At 48.5% G+C, this 16,202-nt stretch overlaps 2 protein-coding genes across 17 annotated transcripts in view; both read left to right on the top strand.

Moving 5' to 3' along the window:
• Window positions 1-10,792: 10,792 nt before the first annotated feature.
• LOC116855286 (transcription initiation factor TFIID subunit 4-like) lies at window positions 10,793-11,443 on the top strand. The gene has a single exon (XM_032837889.1). It carries the CDS (start codon window positions 10,793-10,795, stop codon window positions 11,420-11,422), a length of 630 nt encoding a protein of 209 aa, XP_032693780.1. The 3' UTR covers window positions 11,423-11,443.
• PARD3 (par-3 family cell polarity regulator) overlaps window positions 11,398-16,202 on the top strand; it is a 649,759-nt gene continuing 644,954 nt past the window's right edge. For 8 of the 16 annotated variants that reach the window (XM_032837836.1, XM_032837840.1, XM_032837831.1 and 5 more), the window contains exon 1: window positions 11,398-11,624. In XM_032837836.1, the coding sequence (XP_032693727.1) occupies window positions 11,505-11,624 (120 nt within the window). In that variant the 5' untranslated portion in view covers window positions 11,398-11,504. The remainder of the gene's footprint in view (window positions 11,625-16,202) is intronic. The other 8 variants (XM_032837827.1, XM_032837841.1, XM_032837839.1 and 5 more) reach the window with 2 other exon arrangements.

The following is a 16,202-nucleotide window of genomic DNA, read 5'->3' as shown; positions in this document are numbered from 1 at the left end:
CCAACAACACTGCTAGTAAAGAGAAGGCTTGAATTCAAGTCTTCTGGATTTAAGTCCCATATTCTTCCCATTTCACAGCGCTGAGTGCTGTATGGCAAGGATATTTCACCGTCAGGAGATCCTCTATTCCACTGGTCTGCCCCCACCGGGCTGCACCTGCTGTCCTGCGGGACAAGGCAGGATGCCGCCTGCCATGACAACAGTCTGTTGAACTATATCCCACTTTCTTCTCTAATCACTGGAATCTCTGTGTATTTGACACCTCATCTTTTACCCCATCTTTACTCAGATGTTTCTGCTGAATTCCATACCTGTCAACAACCCCATCTTTTTCCAGCATCACTGTCCCAAACTTCACTTTGCTTTGATTTATCCTTCTCATTTTATTCTACATTGGGTCATTTTTAAGTCTTTTTGTTTGTCTCCTGGAGGAACTCATAGATCTGTCCATAATCCATTTCAGTGGGTTGGGCCCACCGCACTTGGGGGCATGTCATTTTCTAAGTGGCTCTTTGCCAATCATCCATTTTTAAAATTACCCTTTTCTGGAAGCTTTGTCTGACCGCATCTGACCACAGAGGTTTCTAGCCTTTGTGTTCTCATGGGAAGATGCACACTGTGTTGTAATGGCCTATTTACGTCACTCTCCAGTCCCCTCCTTCCCAAGAAAAGGACATCCTTGAGGGCAGAGAGTATGCCTTACCTTTTTACTATCATTTAGCATCGTGGTTGGCAAAATACTAATTTCCCAATAAAAGTCGAGAGAGTGAATAGGTAATTTTTTCACGAAAGACTCAAAGATCTACAAGGACGCCTTTGGAGCTTGTGAAATCTGGTTGTGCAGAAGTGGGTAAAGTGATGCTAGCTGTCAGGAGAAGGAGGGGGATGGCTTAGGCAGTGGGACACAGGGCTACGGGTTCGGATATGAGAGTGCAGAAGAAGGGAGGGAGCATGAGTATCGCGCCAGGGCTGGTGAGGTTCTACTTGGGAAAAACAAGCCGGCTGGAGTGCTACTGCTACCTAGCCCCCACTCGCTCCTGCTCTGGCCAGCTTAAGGTCCATTGGGAATTTTCTCATGGACCTCAGAGAAAGCACTGCTGTCCCAGTCTCTAGCTGTGGCACGTGAGGTAGGTGGGCAAACTACAGGCTCACCCCATGCCTTGGGAAGCATCAGGATGGCCCAGCAAGGAGCAGGTGGGGTGAGCTGCCTCAGTGCCCTGGAGACATTGTGGACGCAGCCAGAGGCCGTGACCACGAGGGAGCGGTCACACCTGGGAGGGCCCCAGAATGAATCAGAGGCCCAAGCAGTGGATGGTGGTGTAGTCCTGGGGAGGGAGACACTTTCCATTTGGGCTGGGGGTGTTCTCCTAAGTCCTAGCTGTGCGGGAGAGAGGGGCCCCAAATCACTTCTTTTTTTTTTTTTTTAAATTTTTTAAAAGATTTTATTTATTTATTTGACAGAGATCACAAGTAGGCAGAGAGGCAGGCAGAGAGAGAGGAGGAAGCAGGCTCCCTGCGGAGCAGAGAGCCCCGTGTGATGTGGATGTGGGGCTCAATCCCACGACCCTGGGATCATGACCTGAGCTGAAGGCAGAGGCTTTAACCCACTGAGCCACCCAGGCGCCCCTCCCCAAATCACTTCTTGTGACCATTTGGCATGATGGTGGGGCTGGGAGGCAATCTCATCTGATCCCAGTCCTTGGCCCACCAGACACTTTCACTGGGCGACTCTTATACTTAAAACGCTTCTAAGATTCCTCACTCACTACTGAACAAATGTGAAATTTTAGCACGAAAGGTATACCCTTAGTGGGTCTCCCAAAATGCCTTTTATTCTTTACCTCCAGCCAGTCACGTCCAAGAATCCTCCACTTCCACAAGGCCTGTCTGGTTAGCGGTGCTTCCTAAAAAGGCCTGAGTCATCCTGCCTCTGCTCCTACTCAGTGGGTCCTCCTGGCCTGAATGATCTCAGGATGAACCACCCCAAGGGTGCAGGGAACAACGCTCCACACTCAGCCGGGCTGAGCAGAGACCCAGAGCAGCAAAGGGAGATTGTGCACACATGCACACACATGTCCACACAGGCACGCACACACCGCACAGGCATGCACACACAGTGCACACACGCACAGGTGCACACACATGCACAGATGCATGCACACGCAGTGCACACACACACACAGATGCAAACGCATGCACAGATGCACGTATACACAGTGCACACACATGCACAGATGCATGAACATTGAACATGCATGCACAGATGCACACACAGCGCACACACGCACAGATGCACACACATGCACAGATGCAAACGCATGCACAGATGCACGTATACACAGTGCATACACATGCACAGATACATGAACATTGCACGCACATGCACAGATGCACACACAGCACACACATGCACAGATGCACACAGCACACACATGCACAGATACACGCACACACAGTGCATATATGTGCACAGATGCACACACGTTGAACACGCACACGCAGTGCACATACATGCACAGATGCATGCACATTGAACACATGCACAGATGCACGCACATTGCACCTACATGCACAGATGCACATGGTGCACACACATGCACAGATGCGTGCACACACACATCAGAACAGCCTCTTGTGTGTCCAAGGCAAGGAAGGAGGTCCACACTTCGCACTTCCCACAGCCACCTCTTAGGTTGCAATTCAGGGTTCTTTTTTTTTTTTTTTTTTAAGATTTTATTTATTTATTTGACAGACACAAATCACAAGCAGGCAGAGAGGCAGGCAGAGAGAGACAGAGGAGGAAGCAGGCTCCCCACTGAGCAGAGAGGCCCTGGGATCATGAACTGAGACGAAGGCAGAGGCTTTAACCCACTGAGCCAACCAGGCGCCCCCGGGGTTCATTTTAAAGCTTTTGAGATGCTTTACTCTGCATCAAGTGATCTTTCAACATTAATTTTAACTTGACTTCAATAACATAAAACTGGGGGGGAGGACGTATAAATTATTTTGAATTAGTTCTCCAATACTTTGGCCCCAGATCACTCTAAGGATGACTATAAGTTTAGTCATCCATTGCACAATTTCTTCAACACATGAATTAAGAACATTTACTCTGCTAGTTTCTAGAGGCTAGAATGGTGAATGGGATACTAGAATACTGTGGAAGACCTAGGTCTAACTGGGAGACAGATCTGTTAACTAGTAGTTCTCAAATTTTAGTGTGCATCAAAATGCAAAGGAGGGTTTTTTAAATGCAGAAGGCTAGGTGCTATCCTGATAGAGTCTGATTCAGTGGGTCTGGGGTGTGGCCTGAAAGTCTGCCATTCTAGCTGGTTCCTGTGCAATAGTGATGCTACTGGTCTAGGGAACCACACTTTGAGAACCAATGCCAAAAACTAACATTCATTCTAAGAGCACAGTTTCAGATCCTGGATTGTAAGCAGAGTAAGGCGAGGGATTTGTATTCTGTTCACTCATGGCTCTGTTCCTAGAGCCTAGAATAGCACTTGGCACATAGTAGACACTCAATGAACACCAGCTGAATGAAAAAACTCTTGCATGCAAATATAATGGGAGCCCAGAAGTGGGAGAAGTGACCTTCAAAGGGATTTTGATGACATCTTCGAGGAGGTATGTTAGAGAATTAACGGGAATTTTTAATCACATGTGAGTGGTCCAACCAGAGGCCCCAGCATTTGGGTGGCACGGAAGTGCACGAACAACACGGTTTAAATGTCTCCACTCATCCTCCATTCTTCAACGTCACGTCAGTTCTGACCACTGCGGCCCAAGGTGACTCTTCCTCTTCCATTTTTCTTCCTTTCTTCCTTTCTTTCTTTTCTTTTTTTTTTTTTTTAGATTTTAATTTATTTATTTGAGAGAGAGAGAGAGAAAGCACACAAGCAGGGGGAGCTGCAGGCAGAGATCAGGGAGAAGCAGGCTCCCCGCTGAGCAGGGAGCCCGTGATGGGCTCGATCCTGGGACCCCGGGATCATGACCTGAGCAGAAGGCAGACACTTAACCGACTGAACCACCCAGGCACCTCCTTTTTCATTTTTCTGACAACAAAGTCAGGGCTTTCTCAACTTAACTGGTGACAAGAGTTAACCAGGATGCCGATTAAAAGTACAGATTCTGAGGTCCCACCCAACACCTACCGAATCAGAATCTCAAGTGGAAAGCCATGGGCTCTGCATATTAATAAGCACCCTATGTGATTCTCAGCATCAGGCTACAGGGCTTTAAGAGGATCCTCATGATTTCAAAGTATTTTAAAATACAATTCAAAGACTTTGTTGAATAGATATATTAGTTTTCTATTGTTATGTGACAAATTGCCACAACCTCAGCAGACTTAAATCAGATCTATTTGTTATTTCACAGTTTCTGGGATCAGGAGTCCAGGCATAGCTTGGCTGGGTCCTCACAGGCTGCTGTCACAGGGCGCAGAGAGGGACAGGGAAAAGCTATTGTTGTTACTCTGTCTTAGGTGGTCAGGAAATGCAGCAATGACATTGGACAAAGGCCTGAGGGAAGTGAGAGAGGAAGCCATGCAGATACTGGGATGAAAAGCATTCTAGACTGAAGAAAGAGCAAAGGCCCTGAGGAGAGAGCCTACTCAGCCTGTTTGAGTATCAGCAGTGAGATGGCACCCCTGAGATGGAGTGAACAGGGAAAGCAGTAGACAAAGTTTGGGGATGGAGGGTGGATCATGCTGACCTTTCTAAACTAATATAAGGACTTTGGTTTTGTTTTGAAAGAGGTGGCGCTGGAGGGCTCTGAGCAGGGAAATGACATGGTCTGGCTCAAAAGATCACCCATTGGAGGGAAGGCTAGGGGAGGGCAAGGGAGTCTGTTGTTTTGTCAGGAAAAGGTGTTTGACTTCTGTGAGCTCTGGGTCCTGGGTGGGGGCCCACGGCATCATGCTCACCCTAGGAGACCTCCCCGGCTGAAACAAGCTTGCAGCCTTGGCTCAGACACTGAGCAGATGAAATTCCAAAGCACCAGAAAGAGCTTTTCAGATTGAATGCCTAGCTTAAGAGAGTAACTTGATAGAGGAGGGAAGGATGAGTCAGCCATTTAAAATCAGGTAGAGAAGATCAGCAGGGCTGGATGTGCACTGGTCCAGCGTACCTGAATTATTGCATAGAGTGCCAGGGCCTCCTGTGGGCTTCGTGGCAGAGCAGCCTCAGCTCCACTCATATCCTTCTGACACGAGCAGGTCTGGCTCTGGGGCAAGAGTACATGCCTCCTTCAGCTGGCAGAGTGTGAGGGGAAGGGAGAGATAAAAGGGTCTCCCACTGGTAACCCAGATATCCTAGCCCTGGACACAGTCTGAGAAGGCCCTACATGGTTGGTTGACTCCCGTTAAAGCTTTTCCTTTACTCATCCTCATTGTTTCACGATTTGAGAATTTCAGCCGTTTAAACTTGACAGGGTCAAGGAAAAGCATGTTGTTCCAATTATCAATCTCAATGCATTTGCTTTTCTTTCTCTCTCTACTGAATGAAACTGCTTAGGCACATTTGTTAAATAGTCTTTAAAAGCTTGTTCCTATCCCCTTACCAGAAGACTTTCAGAGCTGAGATTTAACTAGGCATTGGTGTGAGGTTTTAGGTGAAGTCATTTCATCCCCTTTACTTTAGCTGTCACATGTTAAATGTCCTCTGGGTGAGGAGAATTTTACTTCTTAAGGAATGTTTAAAATCATTCCCTTGAATGCCTCCATTCCCACCTCATTTTCTCTGAGTTTTTAAGGTTAAAAACAAGTAAACAAACAAACATAAAGGCTTACGGTACTTTGTGTTCCTGGTAGAACCCTGCCCACATTGGAGAGAAGGCAGAATGGTCTCCTCGCCTGCGGAGAATCCCAGTTCAGATTCCGAAACTCCATAGACAGTAGCAATCTTGTTACCTACACCTCTGACTTCCCTGGCAATTTACAAGGTCAGCATTCTAGGCCTTGCTAGAGAATTTGACCCTGAACGTCGCTTTAAAAGATTTAGCCGAAAAGAGTGGCATTTATAAAGCATCATGTGGAAATGCCTCTCCAGCCCCTGGATGCTCAGAATCCAATGTGCGTTGGGTCACGCTGGACCTCCAGGAAATAAATGGCTAAGACTCCTTTGCTTGGTCTTTCTACAGATCTCTCTTTACTGTAGTTGAGTTTAATATTACCATCTGGTCCAGCCTCTCCCCTGCTCTGTGCCCTGGTGGGTATGTCTTCATTGACTTCATCAACAAATTCCCTTGTTCTCTGACATTGGAGCCTGGGAAGGACAGACGCATTTGATTAGGGAACCTGGGCTCTGAGTGATGGGCCATGACAGCTGTCAAAAAGATGGCGGGCCACCCAGGTCCTTCTAGGTCTCTGAGGTTTCTGCAGGTGACCCAGGCCTTTTCTGAGTCTCTGACGCTGGGTGAGTGACACCGGGGACATCCAGAAGTGGTGAGCTCAACCTGGATGCCAGCTTTTTCAACATGGGCTATATCAACAGGGCAATGCTGACACACTTCCACTTGTTCCTGGGAACTGGAACAGGAAAGCAAGAATGTGGGGACAAGAGCTGATAGATTGGTTGAGGGCAACCCTGCAATATTTTGCAGGTGAGGGCTTGGATATGTGTGGTCAGGGCATAAAAGTAAATACTGCTTCATCCTGTAATCACAAGCTGGTGAGTCAGGTGTCCTTTGGAGCCATTTGGATCATACTAGCCTCTAGGGTGAAGACGCAGCGTTGGATGTGAGGGGGAAAGGAGATGGCCTGAGGAAGCCTGGCAGGGCCAACTCTGTCCTATACAATTTACTTTTGTTGTGAACCGAGTCACTCCCTGTACTTTTCGTGTCTGATGACTGCTTTCAGCAGGTTGGGCATCATTAAGGCTCCTCTCCTCTCTTATTCTTTTCCTTTCTTGCTTTTTTTTTTTTTTTTCCCTTTTCATTGGCCATTTCTCTCACCCATCCAATTCATACAAGCTCCTGTTTCGTTAGAAAAACCACGGTTAATAGACTTATGTTTAATGTTGCACATCAGGGAGGCTCGACTGAGCCCACGTGCAGCTCTGATTTCCCCCAGTCTTTGCATTTTTTCCCTTAAACACCGCTGTACTATTACACGATTCATATCTATGTCGAGAAGTCCTCTTTTCCCCCACCCCAGAGCAATTCTGGGGAAGTTCTGTGAAGAATATAGTCTGTGCCCCCAAAGAGCTGGATCCATGTGTAAGTTCCTTGATGGTGCCCGTGGCTTCCAGCCATCAGTGATCCCGTCCTCCGCAGCTATGCTGTCCAGTACGGTAGCCACCAGCCACATGCAGCCACTGAACCCTCAAGAGATTGGACACATGCTAGTTACTCAGTGTTTGATGAATGAGTCATGCATGAGTGGATGAATATGGAGGGCTGGTTCAAACCGAGATGTACTCTAAGGATAAACTACACGTGGAGGTCATGAGGAATTCATAGTTAAAGGTGTACGAAAAACATCATTAGTATTTTTGAAAAGCTGATTACATGTGGAAATGATAATATTTAGGATCTACTAGGTTAAATAAGATATATCATTAAACTTAATTTCTTCTGCAGCTACTTGAAGATTTGAAGAGACAAAGGGGGTTCACTTTATGCTTCTCTTGACTGCTTTCTTCTAGATGGCCTGCTTCCACCTTTCTCCCTTTCCTCCCAGAAGGAGTTCACATTTTCTCTGGAGGCCACCACCTATCACATTCTCCAGTGGCTACCTGTTCACGTCTGAAGCCCTTACTAGACTGAGCACCTCGTAAGAGAGGAACTTATAGGGGCGCCTGGGTGGCTCAGTGGGTTAAACCCTCTGCCTTTGGCTCAGGTCATGATCTCATGGTCCTGGGATGGAGCCCTGCGTGGGCTCTCTGTTCAGCAGGGAGCCTGCTACCCCCCCCACCCCCCGCCTCCCGCCTGCCTCTCTACCCACTTGTGATCTCTGTCAAATAAATAAATAAATCTTAAAAAAAAAAAAAATGAGAGGAACTTACACACCCAGCCTACAGTGCAGTGCTTGGTACAAAGAGGTGGACAAAAATCATTTGGTGAATACTAATCTGATTCTTCTATTAGGCTGTGCTTGTGCAAATGTTAACACGATCTTAAATTTAATACTTATGGAGAGGCACTCAATATGTGGGTGAAATATCCCAGAGATAACTTCAATTTTCAATGTATGACCGAATTTCAGAAACTCTTGTAAATGTCTTCTTAATTCTTAATTATTACATTTCTAAGGGGAAGATGCCAGGTAATAGGATACTGTTTGTGCCCATGTGGTGTATGTATTTCACAGGGCACGTGAGTGCTGCCAGATACGGTTGAGATTATCGTCCAGGTGGTCACACCTGCCCATTTTCATTTGCAGATAGGCACAAAACACAGGTGGATCCCAATTAATTCTCAGAATTCTCTGAGGTTTTCAAAACCAATCAAATCAATCAACTGTAAAGGAGAAGTACAAATAGGATAAGGGCTACAATTTTTTTCCACCTGATATATGCTGAATTTAAGAGAGTAAACACACCAGAAAATATTTATATAACATTCCACCCTTGACTTTGAGGATTTTGCTTCTCATTAGGACAGGGTTTGTTTTTTTGTCCACTTAGGCCAGAACCGATTAGGTAGCCTGGCTCTAATGGATCTTCATGGTTAGATGTTAGTGAAGCACATTGGTGAGAGTAGAGTCACTATTTGTGAGGAAATTTTATGAATTTGACTCAAGATACCCAAGAGTCTGGTATCAAAAATTAACACAATATTAGTTTTTCATCAATTATTAACATAAAGGGAATCACTATATCTAGAAAAACTAGGTTGATTTAAATGAAACTTTAAGCTACTTAAGCTAGTTAAGTAGACTTAAAAACATTTTTTAAAAAAGATTTTATTTATTTATTTGACACAGAGAGACACAGCGAGAGAAGGAACATAAGTGGGGGAGTGGGAGAGGGAGAGGCAGGCTTTCTGTTGAGCAGGGAGCCTGACGCAGGATCGATCCCAGGACCCTGGGATTATGATCTAAGCCGAAGGCAGATGCTTAACGACTGAGCCACCCAGACACCCCACTTTATTTCATTTAACCCATATAAATGATGAGACAGAGATCATCAGTCCAATTTTCAGCTGATAAAACTGAGGCTAGAGACAGACTGAGTGCCATGTCTAGGCGCTGGTAAATTGGTAGAGTCAGGATCTGAATCTAGAGACTTCTGGTGTCTGATGTGCTCTGCAACTTATTTTTCAATCAGAATTATTTTGAGAAAGCCCCACTCTAAACTAGTATACTCCTCCCTCCCCCATGCATTAAAACAGAAACAACATCTACAATTATGGGTAATTGTGTGGACCCAACTATTAGTACAAGAAGCAAGAAGACCTCAGCATGAGTTGTTATCATAGTTACAAACTATCACAAACTTAATTATTGGGTAGAAATGTGGAACGTTCCAGCCAAATAGGAGTATAATGAGCCTTTCCCATGAATGTGTGGAAGGAAATGGGGACTCTATTTCTGGGTCTGCCTCAAGCTTTCTCTGTGGCCTTGGGCAAGGGACTTCAACATTCAGGGGATATCCTGAGGTAAGATGGTGATGATGACACCCAGCACCTGCTTATTGCACTGGTTTGCCAGGACCGATGAGTACATTGGTCAAGGACTGTAGATGAGAGGAAATATATATATATATATATATATATATATTTTTTTTTTTAAATGACAAATTGTATTATACCTGGGGCAGTGTCGGGCAGGGGAAAGTGCTAGGGAGTCTGGAAAGCACATGATCTGTTTCCTTATTTTTAAAATGGGACATGGGTTGGGATGGAAGGGTGATCACCTGCTCTTCCTGCTGTAAATGCTGACGTTCCATGTGAGCTCAAGGCAGTTGTTAATTCACATATTCTAGGAATAACTGGAAAAAATGAATTTACTACCATTTAGGACAGACATGAACAAAAGACTCTTTGCTGACTTTTGTCATTCTGTAAACACAGTGACATACCGTTATTAAGGAATCGTAGCTCATAACTAAGACAGAGAGGAGCTCCAGTTGCTTTTCTTGACACCATCCACTTTTAAAAAAAAATGTCTCAGGTCCCGCATGCATGTAACTCATTACAGAGTTGCTTTCTCTTCCTGGTGCTTAAGTGCCCGAGTTAAGCGCCAGCGCATCGTGGGGATCCCCTTGCACAGCTTCCCCACAGGCATTCTGAATGTATTGTTCATGAATTTGCGTTAGGATTGCTTGTGTTGCAGAATTTTAAGAAATAAAATTATGGGAATTGCAGATGTTTAAATCTACATGTTGAAGTGGGTGGGTCATCACCCGGTCACAGGAAACTTCAGGGTAAATAGTACGGCTTCTAGAGAATGGCCGGGTCGAGTCAAAGCTTCACCAACCTCTCCCCAAGGCAGACGATTAATTTTTGCTTTTAACGCGTAACAACCTCAGCCCGGCCTTGCAGCCGAGCAAGCCAGCCAGTGCAAAAACCCTGCCAAGATGCGGGCCCGAGGTGGGGGGAGAGCTGTCTGCGGCACGAGAGCCCCCGCCGGGGGAGATACCTCCGCTGGAACATCCCGGCCCAGCCCCGTCCCCATCCTTCTGGGGGAACGTGGGGACGGCTCCTCTCCAGGAGTCCCTGTGCATTGAGTCCGCGGCGCCAAGAGTAAAGTGCTTTCTCTAGAAACGATTTCTCCCGAACACCCTAGCCTGAGGAAGGGGATTAAAAGTGACAAAGAAAGGGGGTGGGCTCTGGAGAGACCTCGGGGATGGGGGGGTGTGGAGCGGCGCCCCGGAGGAGGGGCTCAGCGCGAGCCCCGCAGCGCGTCGGAGCGCTTGAGGGGGGCGGGTGGGGGCCGCGGTGCCCAGCGCGGGGGTCGGCGAGGCGGGGGGAGGGGCAACCCGGCCTCCACCTCCGCGGCGGCGCCCGGGAAAGGGCTGGCCCAGGCGGAAGGCAGCCGGCCGGGGCGGGCAGTGCAGTCGGGGTCCCGCGGCCGCCCGCGCCCCGGGGAGGGAGTCGGCGGGGGCGTGGGCCCGCGGGCGTGCGCTCCGCCCCGCGCGGGGAGCGGGCCGCGCCTCCCCCTGCCGCATGTGCGCGGTGTTGTGTGCCCGGCCCTGCTCCTCCTCCTCCCCTCCCCTCGCCGCCGCCCCTCCCCCAGCGGCCCCGAGTGAGCGCGAGCGCCACACAGCCCCGGGCCGCCGCCGTCAAGCGCGCCGAGACGCCGAACAGGTGGCCGGAGGCTGCGGGCGCTGCAGCGGGGGAGAGGCGAGGAGAGCTCCGGGCCAGGCGAGGGCGGCCGGGCCGGGCCGGGCATGCTAGCCGAGCGGCCCCCCGGCGCCGCCGCTTGCCCGCGCCCCTAGCCTCCCGCGCGCGGGTGCAGCGGCCCCACCGCTCCTAGCGTCCAGCCGCCCCTGCCCGGGGCCGCTCCGGCCGCGGTCAGCGAGGGGCGCGGGCCGGCCCGCGACGGCGGCGGCGGCGGCATGAAAGTGACCGTGTGCTTCGGGAGGACCCGGGTGGTCGTGCCGTGCGGAGACGGCCACATGAAAGTTTTCAGCCTCATCCAGCAAGCCGTGACCCGCTACCGGAAGGCCATCGCCAAGGTGAGGGGCCGGGGGCGCACGGGGCGCCGGGGGTGGGGGCGGGAGAAGGGGGGAGGAGGAGAGGGAGGAGGAAGAGGAGGAGGGGGAAGGCGCCGGGATCAATATGGCGCTTCCTGGAAAGGGGAGGAGGGAGACGGAGGGGAGGCGGGGAAAGGGAAAGTGCGGCGGCCCGGCCGGGGCCTCGCGGGCGCCCCCCGCCCCGAGCTGCGGGCGGCAAAGTTCTCCGCGCGGGCCGGGCCGGTGGGGCGGGCGCGGGCGCAGCCCCGGGTGAGCGCGCCGGACCCCGCGGCTCCTCCCGGGCCGAGCGCAGGCCGCCTCTCCCTCGGGGCTCCAGCCGCTGGGCGGGCGTCGGCCACAGGAGCCCTTTCGGAGCCTGTTAGGGGCCGAGCCCGAACCCAGCCCTCCGGAGCGCGGGCGAAGCCTGGCCGGACGCCTCTCCCCCGGCTGCAGGCGGTGGAAATCCAGCCTCAGGCCTTTCCCCGCTCCCAGGCCCCGCGGCAAAGGCTGGGGAAAGGGAACTTTTTTGGTTGGAGGAGAGTTTAATTATTCCCCACACGGCGGAGAGCCGGGCGTTTGTGCTCCAACACTGCCTTCGTCCGGGCGGGGGAAGGAGCCGAAGCCACGAGCCCTTCCCTCCCGGTCGCCCGCGGGCAGGGCCGCCCCGGCGCGGTTCGGGGGCAGCTGGTGGGGGACAGTCGCCGGCAGCCCCGAGAGGGTCGCGCGCTCCCATGGGCTCGCGGACATTGGTTGGGGACGGAATCTCGGTGCTTGGGAGGCTCCCGTGCAGGAGGACTCCTTTAAAAGGCACAACCCTGAAATCAGTCACTGAATTAAAAGTTTTCCTGCCAAGGACCTCAGCGTATACCTATCTGGAACTAGTTCCGTATGGTGCTGAGGCTGCGGAGCTGGGGCCCGATTTCGGAGTGGAGTAGATTTCCCTTTTTCTTCGTGGAGTGATAACATTGTCTCCACTTAACTGCATTCCTCTACAATGTGTCAGAAGTGAAAAGGCATTTTGTTAAATTGTTTTATCTGCTGTCTGTTTGACAACAGCCCACGCCTCCGAAGTTTCTGTCAAGCACCTGAGGATATTTCCTTCGCTGTAGAGTAACGTTTGGTGGAAAGCACGTTCACTTAAAAAATTTCTCATGTTTCTGGTGGTGGAGTGGCCTAGCTCCTGTGCAGGCTGTGGGTCAGCAGACAAGAGGGACCTGTGGCTTTGCCTACCTCGGTGTATGCAAGCTGCGTCCTCCAATTCTCTCTGAAATTAAGGGAGAAAAACTTTCTACACTGTTGTTTGGTTTTTAGTATATATTGGATAGAATAGCGTAAATTTGGCCTTTTGTAGGTCATCTGGGGAACATTTAGGAACCTGACAGAAAGATGGAAGATGTTGACTATATTTAACAGCTCTAAAATGTTCCTTACAGTTGGTTTAACTGTTATTGAAAATTAAATAAAATTAGTGGAAATTGGGCACCTGTTTATCTTACAGTGCTGACAAGGGGAAACAGAACTCTCTAAAACCTACATTTAGCATTTTAAAAGATTGTTTATGAATGGCAGTTTATGATCTAAATGTTCTAAATCAATAATCCGGTTGCATATGCATTTTGGAGACCAAAATAAGTTGTGAAAGGGAAGAGAAATACAATAATACAATCTAGGCAGTGTGCTTGTGTTACTGAACAGAGAGGACATTTCGTTTCATTTTACATGGTTAAAATTAGTTCTCTTTCACTATGCACACCATGGACTTTGGTTGAAAAGCCTGTTTGGGAGATAAAACTGTAGTCGTTGATTTGATTGAGTCATTCATTCCTTGTACAGAAATTTTTAAGCATTTACTGTGTTAAAGGCATCATTCTGGGTGCTGGAAATCTAGGGAGCCCACTGGCTGCTTTGTGGAAGTTGGGAGTGTCAGGGTCTAGGACACGAGGCTCTGTTGAAGGTGAACGTGTTGTAGACTATCATGCTGTGGTGCAGGGAGAAGGGAATGTGTCTGTGATGTTGGTAGATGTAACTGAGGACTCTTAGTGATAGATCTGGACCTTGGTTTTAAATATTAGTGTAGTTGTTTCCCAGTGACCTGGGAAGATGGAAAAGGGAGTGCAGTTTTCTTAAGAGTCTGGGGAGGCATGCCTAAGAGAAGGGGCATATGAGCTGAGTTTTATTTGTATTTTTTAAAGATTTTATTTATTTATTTGAAAGAGAGAAAAAGAAAGAGAGCGAGCATGAGAGGGGGAAAGGTCAGAGGGAGAAGCAGACTCCCTGATGAGCAGGGAGCCCAACGGACTCAGTCCCAGGACTCCAGGATCATGACCTCAGCCAAAGACGATAGTCGATAGTTGCTTAACCAACTGAGCCACCCGTCCCTTGAGCTGAATTTTTAGAGGGTAAGTGTGAGATCAGTTACCCTCTAAAGTGTGAGATCAGGTGTAGATGGAAGCAAGGGTGATTCTCAGGGTGATGGTAGCATTGGAGTTGGATATAAATGAGAGGGAGGAGTCAGATGAGTCAGGGCGTTCTAAAATTATTTAAAGGCTCTTTCAGTGCAATTCATAGTTCAGTGGGTGAATTTTAAGATGGGCTTTGTAGTACACAAAGTTTAATCATTGAATCACAAGACTCCTGAGCTCAGATGTTGTCAGAGGCTGAGTGTCTTCATTGGTGTTTTTTCTTCTTAAATTGTTAGGTAAAGGTTAAGATTAAACTTTAGTCTTTCTTCCCTTTTCTCCCACCTCACTTAAGGTGATTATGAAGCAAACACATATTAACACTTGCTTTAACTCTTATTCTCTCTTCTTTATCGCTTATTGTTTAATAGGACAAAGTAAGTTTTGTATGAAGAATTGGGTAGCTGGCTAGCTGCAGAGTGGTGTTTAAGTTGCTAGGTGACCTGTGGCTTGACAAACTCCCATCTGGTGAGAAAAATGTGGAAAGATCATGTTTATAGCTTTGTATAAAAATCAGCTAAATTTTTCCCCCACCTCCACCCACTCCCCCAAAAAGAAGAAAGGAAAAGGGAAGGAAAGATCCTAAGTCACTAAAGCTTTCTCTGCAATAAGCATTTTGTAGTGTGATGGGGCTATTTTATTTGGCATTGTATTTGAGCTTTTTTTCAGGTTAAACAAATAAATTTTTTTGGACAGTGGAGTGGTGTGACAATACCAGAAATGTCCTCAATAAACAGATATTTAAAGGCTTACACTTAGTCATGGCGGTTTTTTTTTTCTTTTTTTTTTTTTTTTCCTCTAGTGGAAAAATGTTTTTCTGCTTCTGATCACTGATGGGTGAAAATGTTTTGGCTGTTCCATCTCCATCCACCCATCCTCATCCAGACCCTGTTTAAGGAGGGTGTTCTGCTAGACATCGAGAATTCTGTTGGAGGAACTAGTCTCGAGTGCTTAAAATTGGAGGACTGTCTGCTGTATATGGGTCTGTTCGTTCTTCTCATGCCTGCAGCCTGACTCATCCTTGAATCCTAATGGACACAGGGTGCAGAGCACCAACTGCAGTGACTTTTAAGTGTGGTGCCCTTGGTTTCTGAGGTTTTCTTTGCGGGCCACTCCTTAATTTTGAGTGAATCAAGTCTGGCCCTGGGGCTTCCCTTTTTTCCTGCTGTACATCCTAAATCTGGCTAGGAGAAAGATAAAGTCTTCATGTTTGTTAAAAAAAAAAATTGCTATTTTGGAGGGCTGCTGTGTACAAAATGTTGTGCTCTATGGAGAAATATAAGGTGAAATTGTTGCACTCGAGAAGAATATAATCTAGGAGACCAGATGAATACATACAACAGTAATAGTAGGTGGGAGCACTGCTCCGCAACAGGGTGGTGCAGACAGTAATTGCTTCTGGAGTTCAGAGATGTGAGTGGTCATTAGGCATTGGGTTGGGGGGGGGATTCTCTTTTGTCCCTAGAGTTGGTATTGGGCTTAGTGAGCCAGAAGGCTGGCCCTACTAGAGGTCAGTGCTTCCTAACTGGCTGGTAGAGTGATCTCAGAAAGCGCCTCCCTGCCTAAGATGTCCTGCTACTGCAGGTCTGCAGTGGGGTCCAGGCATGAGCCTCTGGAGGCCTCTCCTGTGAGTCTGCGAGCTGGGAAGGAAGGGATTGCATGAAGGGAAACAGTGTGAACACAGGTGATTTAGGCTTTCTGGGCTACTGTGGCTCCTGAGGAGCATTCATGCCAGGTGGTGGTCGGGATCAGGAGGACTGTGGTTGTGGGGGCATGACACTGGGACTTTATACGGTTGGATGGTACGGGAGGGAGTCGGGTATTTGGGCAGGGCAACGGTATGGACTCCTGGTCCTCTGGGAGAACATCTGGAGCAGCTGTTTGGATGAGATCTGCCTTCTGTCCGAAGTGCTGCTGAATGCTGAGGAAGGAATAGGAGTAGGGTAAGGTGAGGGAGGAAAGTTGCTGGAACCTGTTAATTCCCTGCCTTCCCCCATAGCCCTCTTCTCTTAGGGGACAATGGGAACTTTGGATTGGGTTTGGAGACCTAGGTTTATTTATTATTGGTAGGTATTAACTGTTCTGTATTATCATTTAACCTGGGGCAAACTAACCCTACAGA

The sequence above is a fragment of the Lontra canadensis genome, unplaced genomic scaffold (assembly GCF_010015895.1).
Source record: "Lontra canadensis isolate GAN:19392208 unplaced genomic scaffold, GSC_riverotter_1.0 scaffold100, whole genome shotgun sequence".
In the NCBI taxonomy this organism is placed as follows: Eukaryota; Metazoa; Chordata; class Mammalia; order Carnivora; family Mustelidae; genus Lontra; species Lontra canadensis.
The sequence above is the reverse complement of the archived record's forward strand: the minus strand, read 5'-3'. Positions and strand labels throughout refer to the sequence as shown.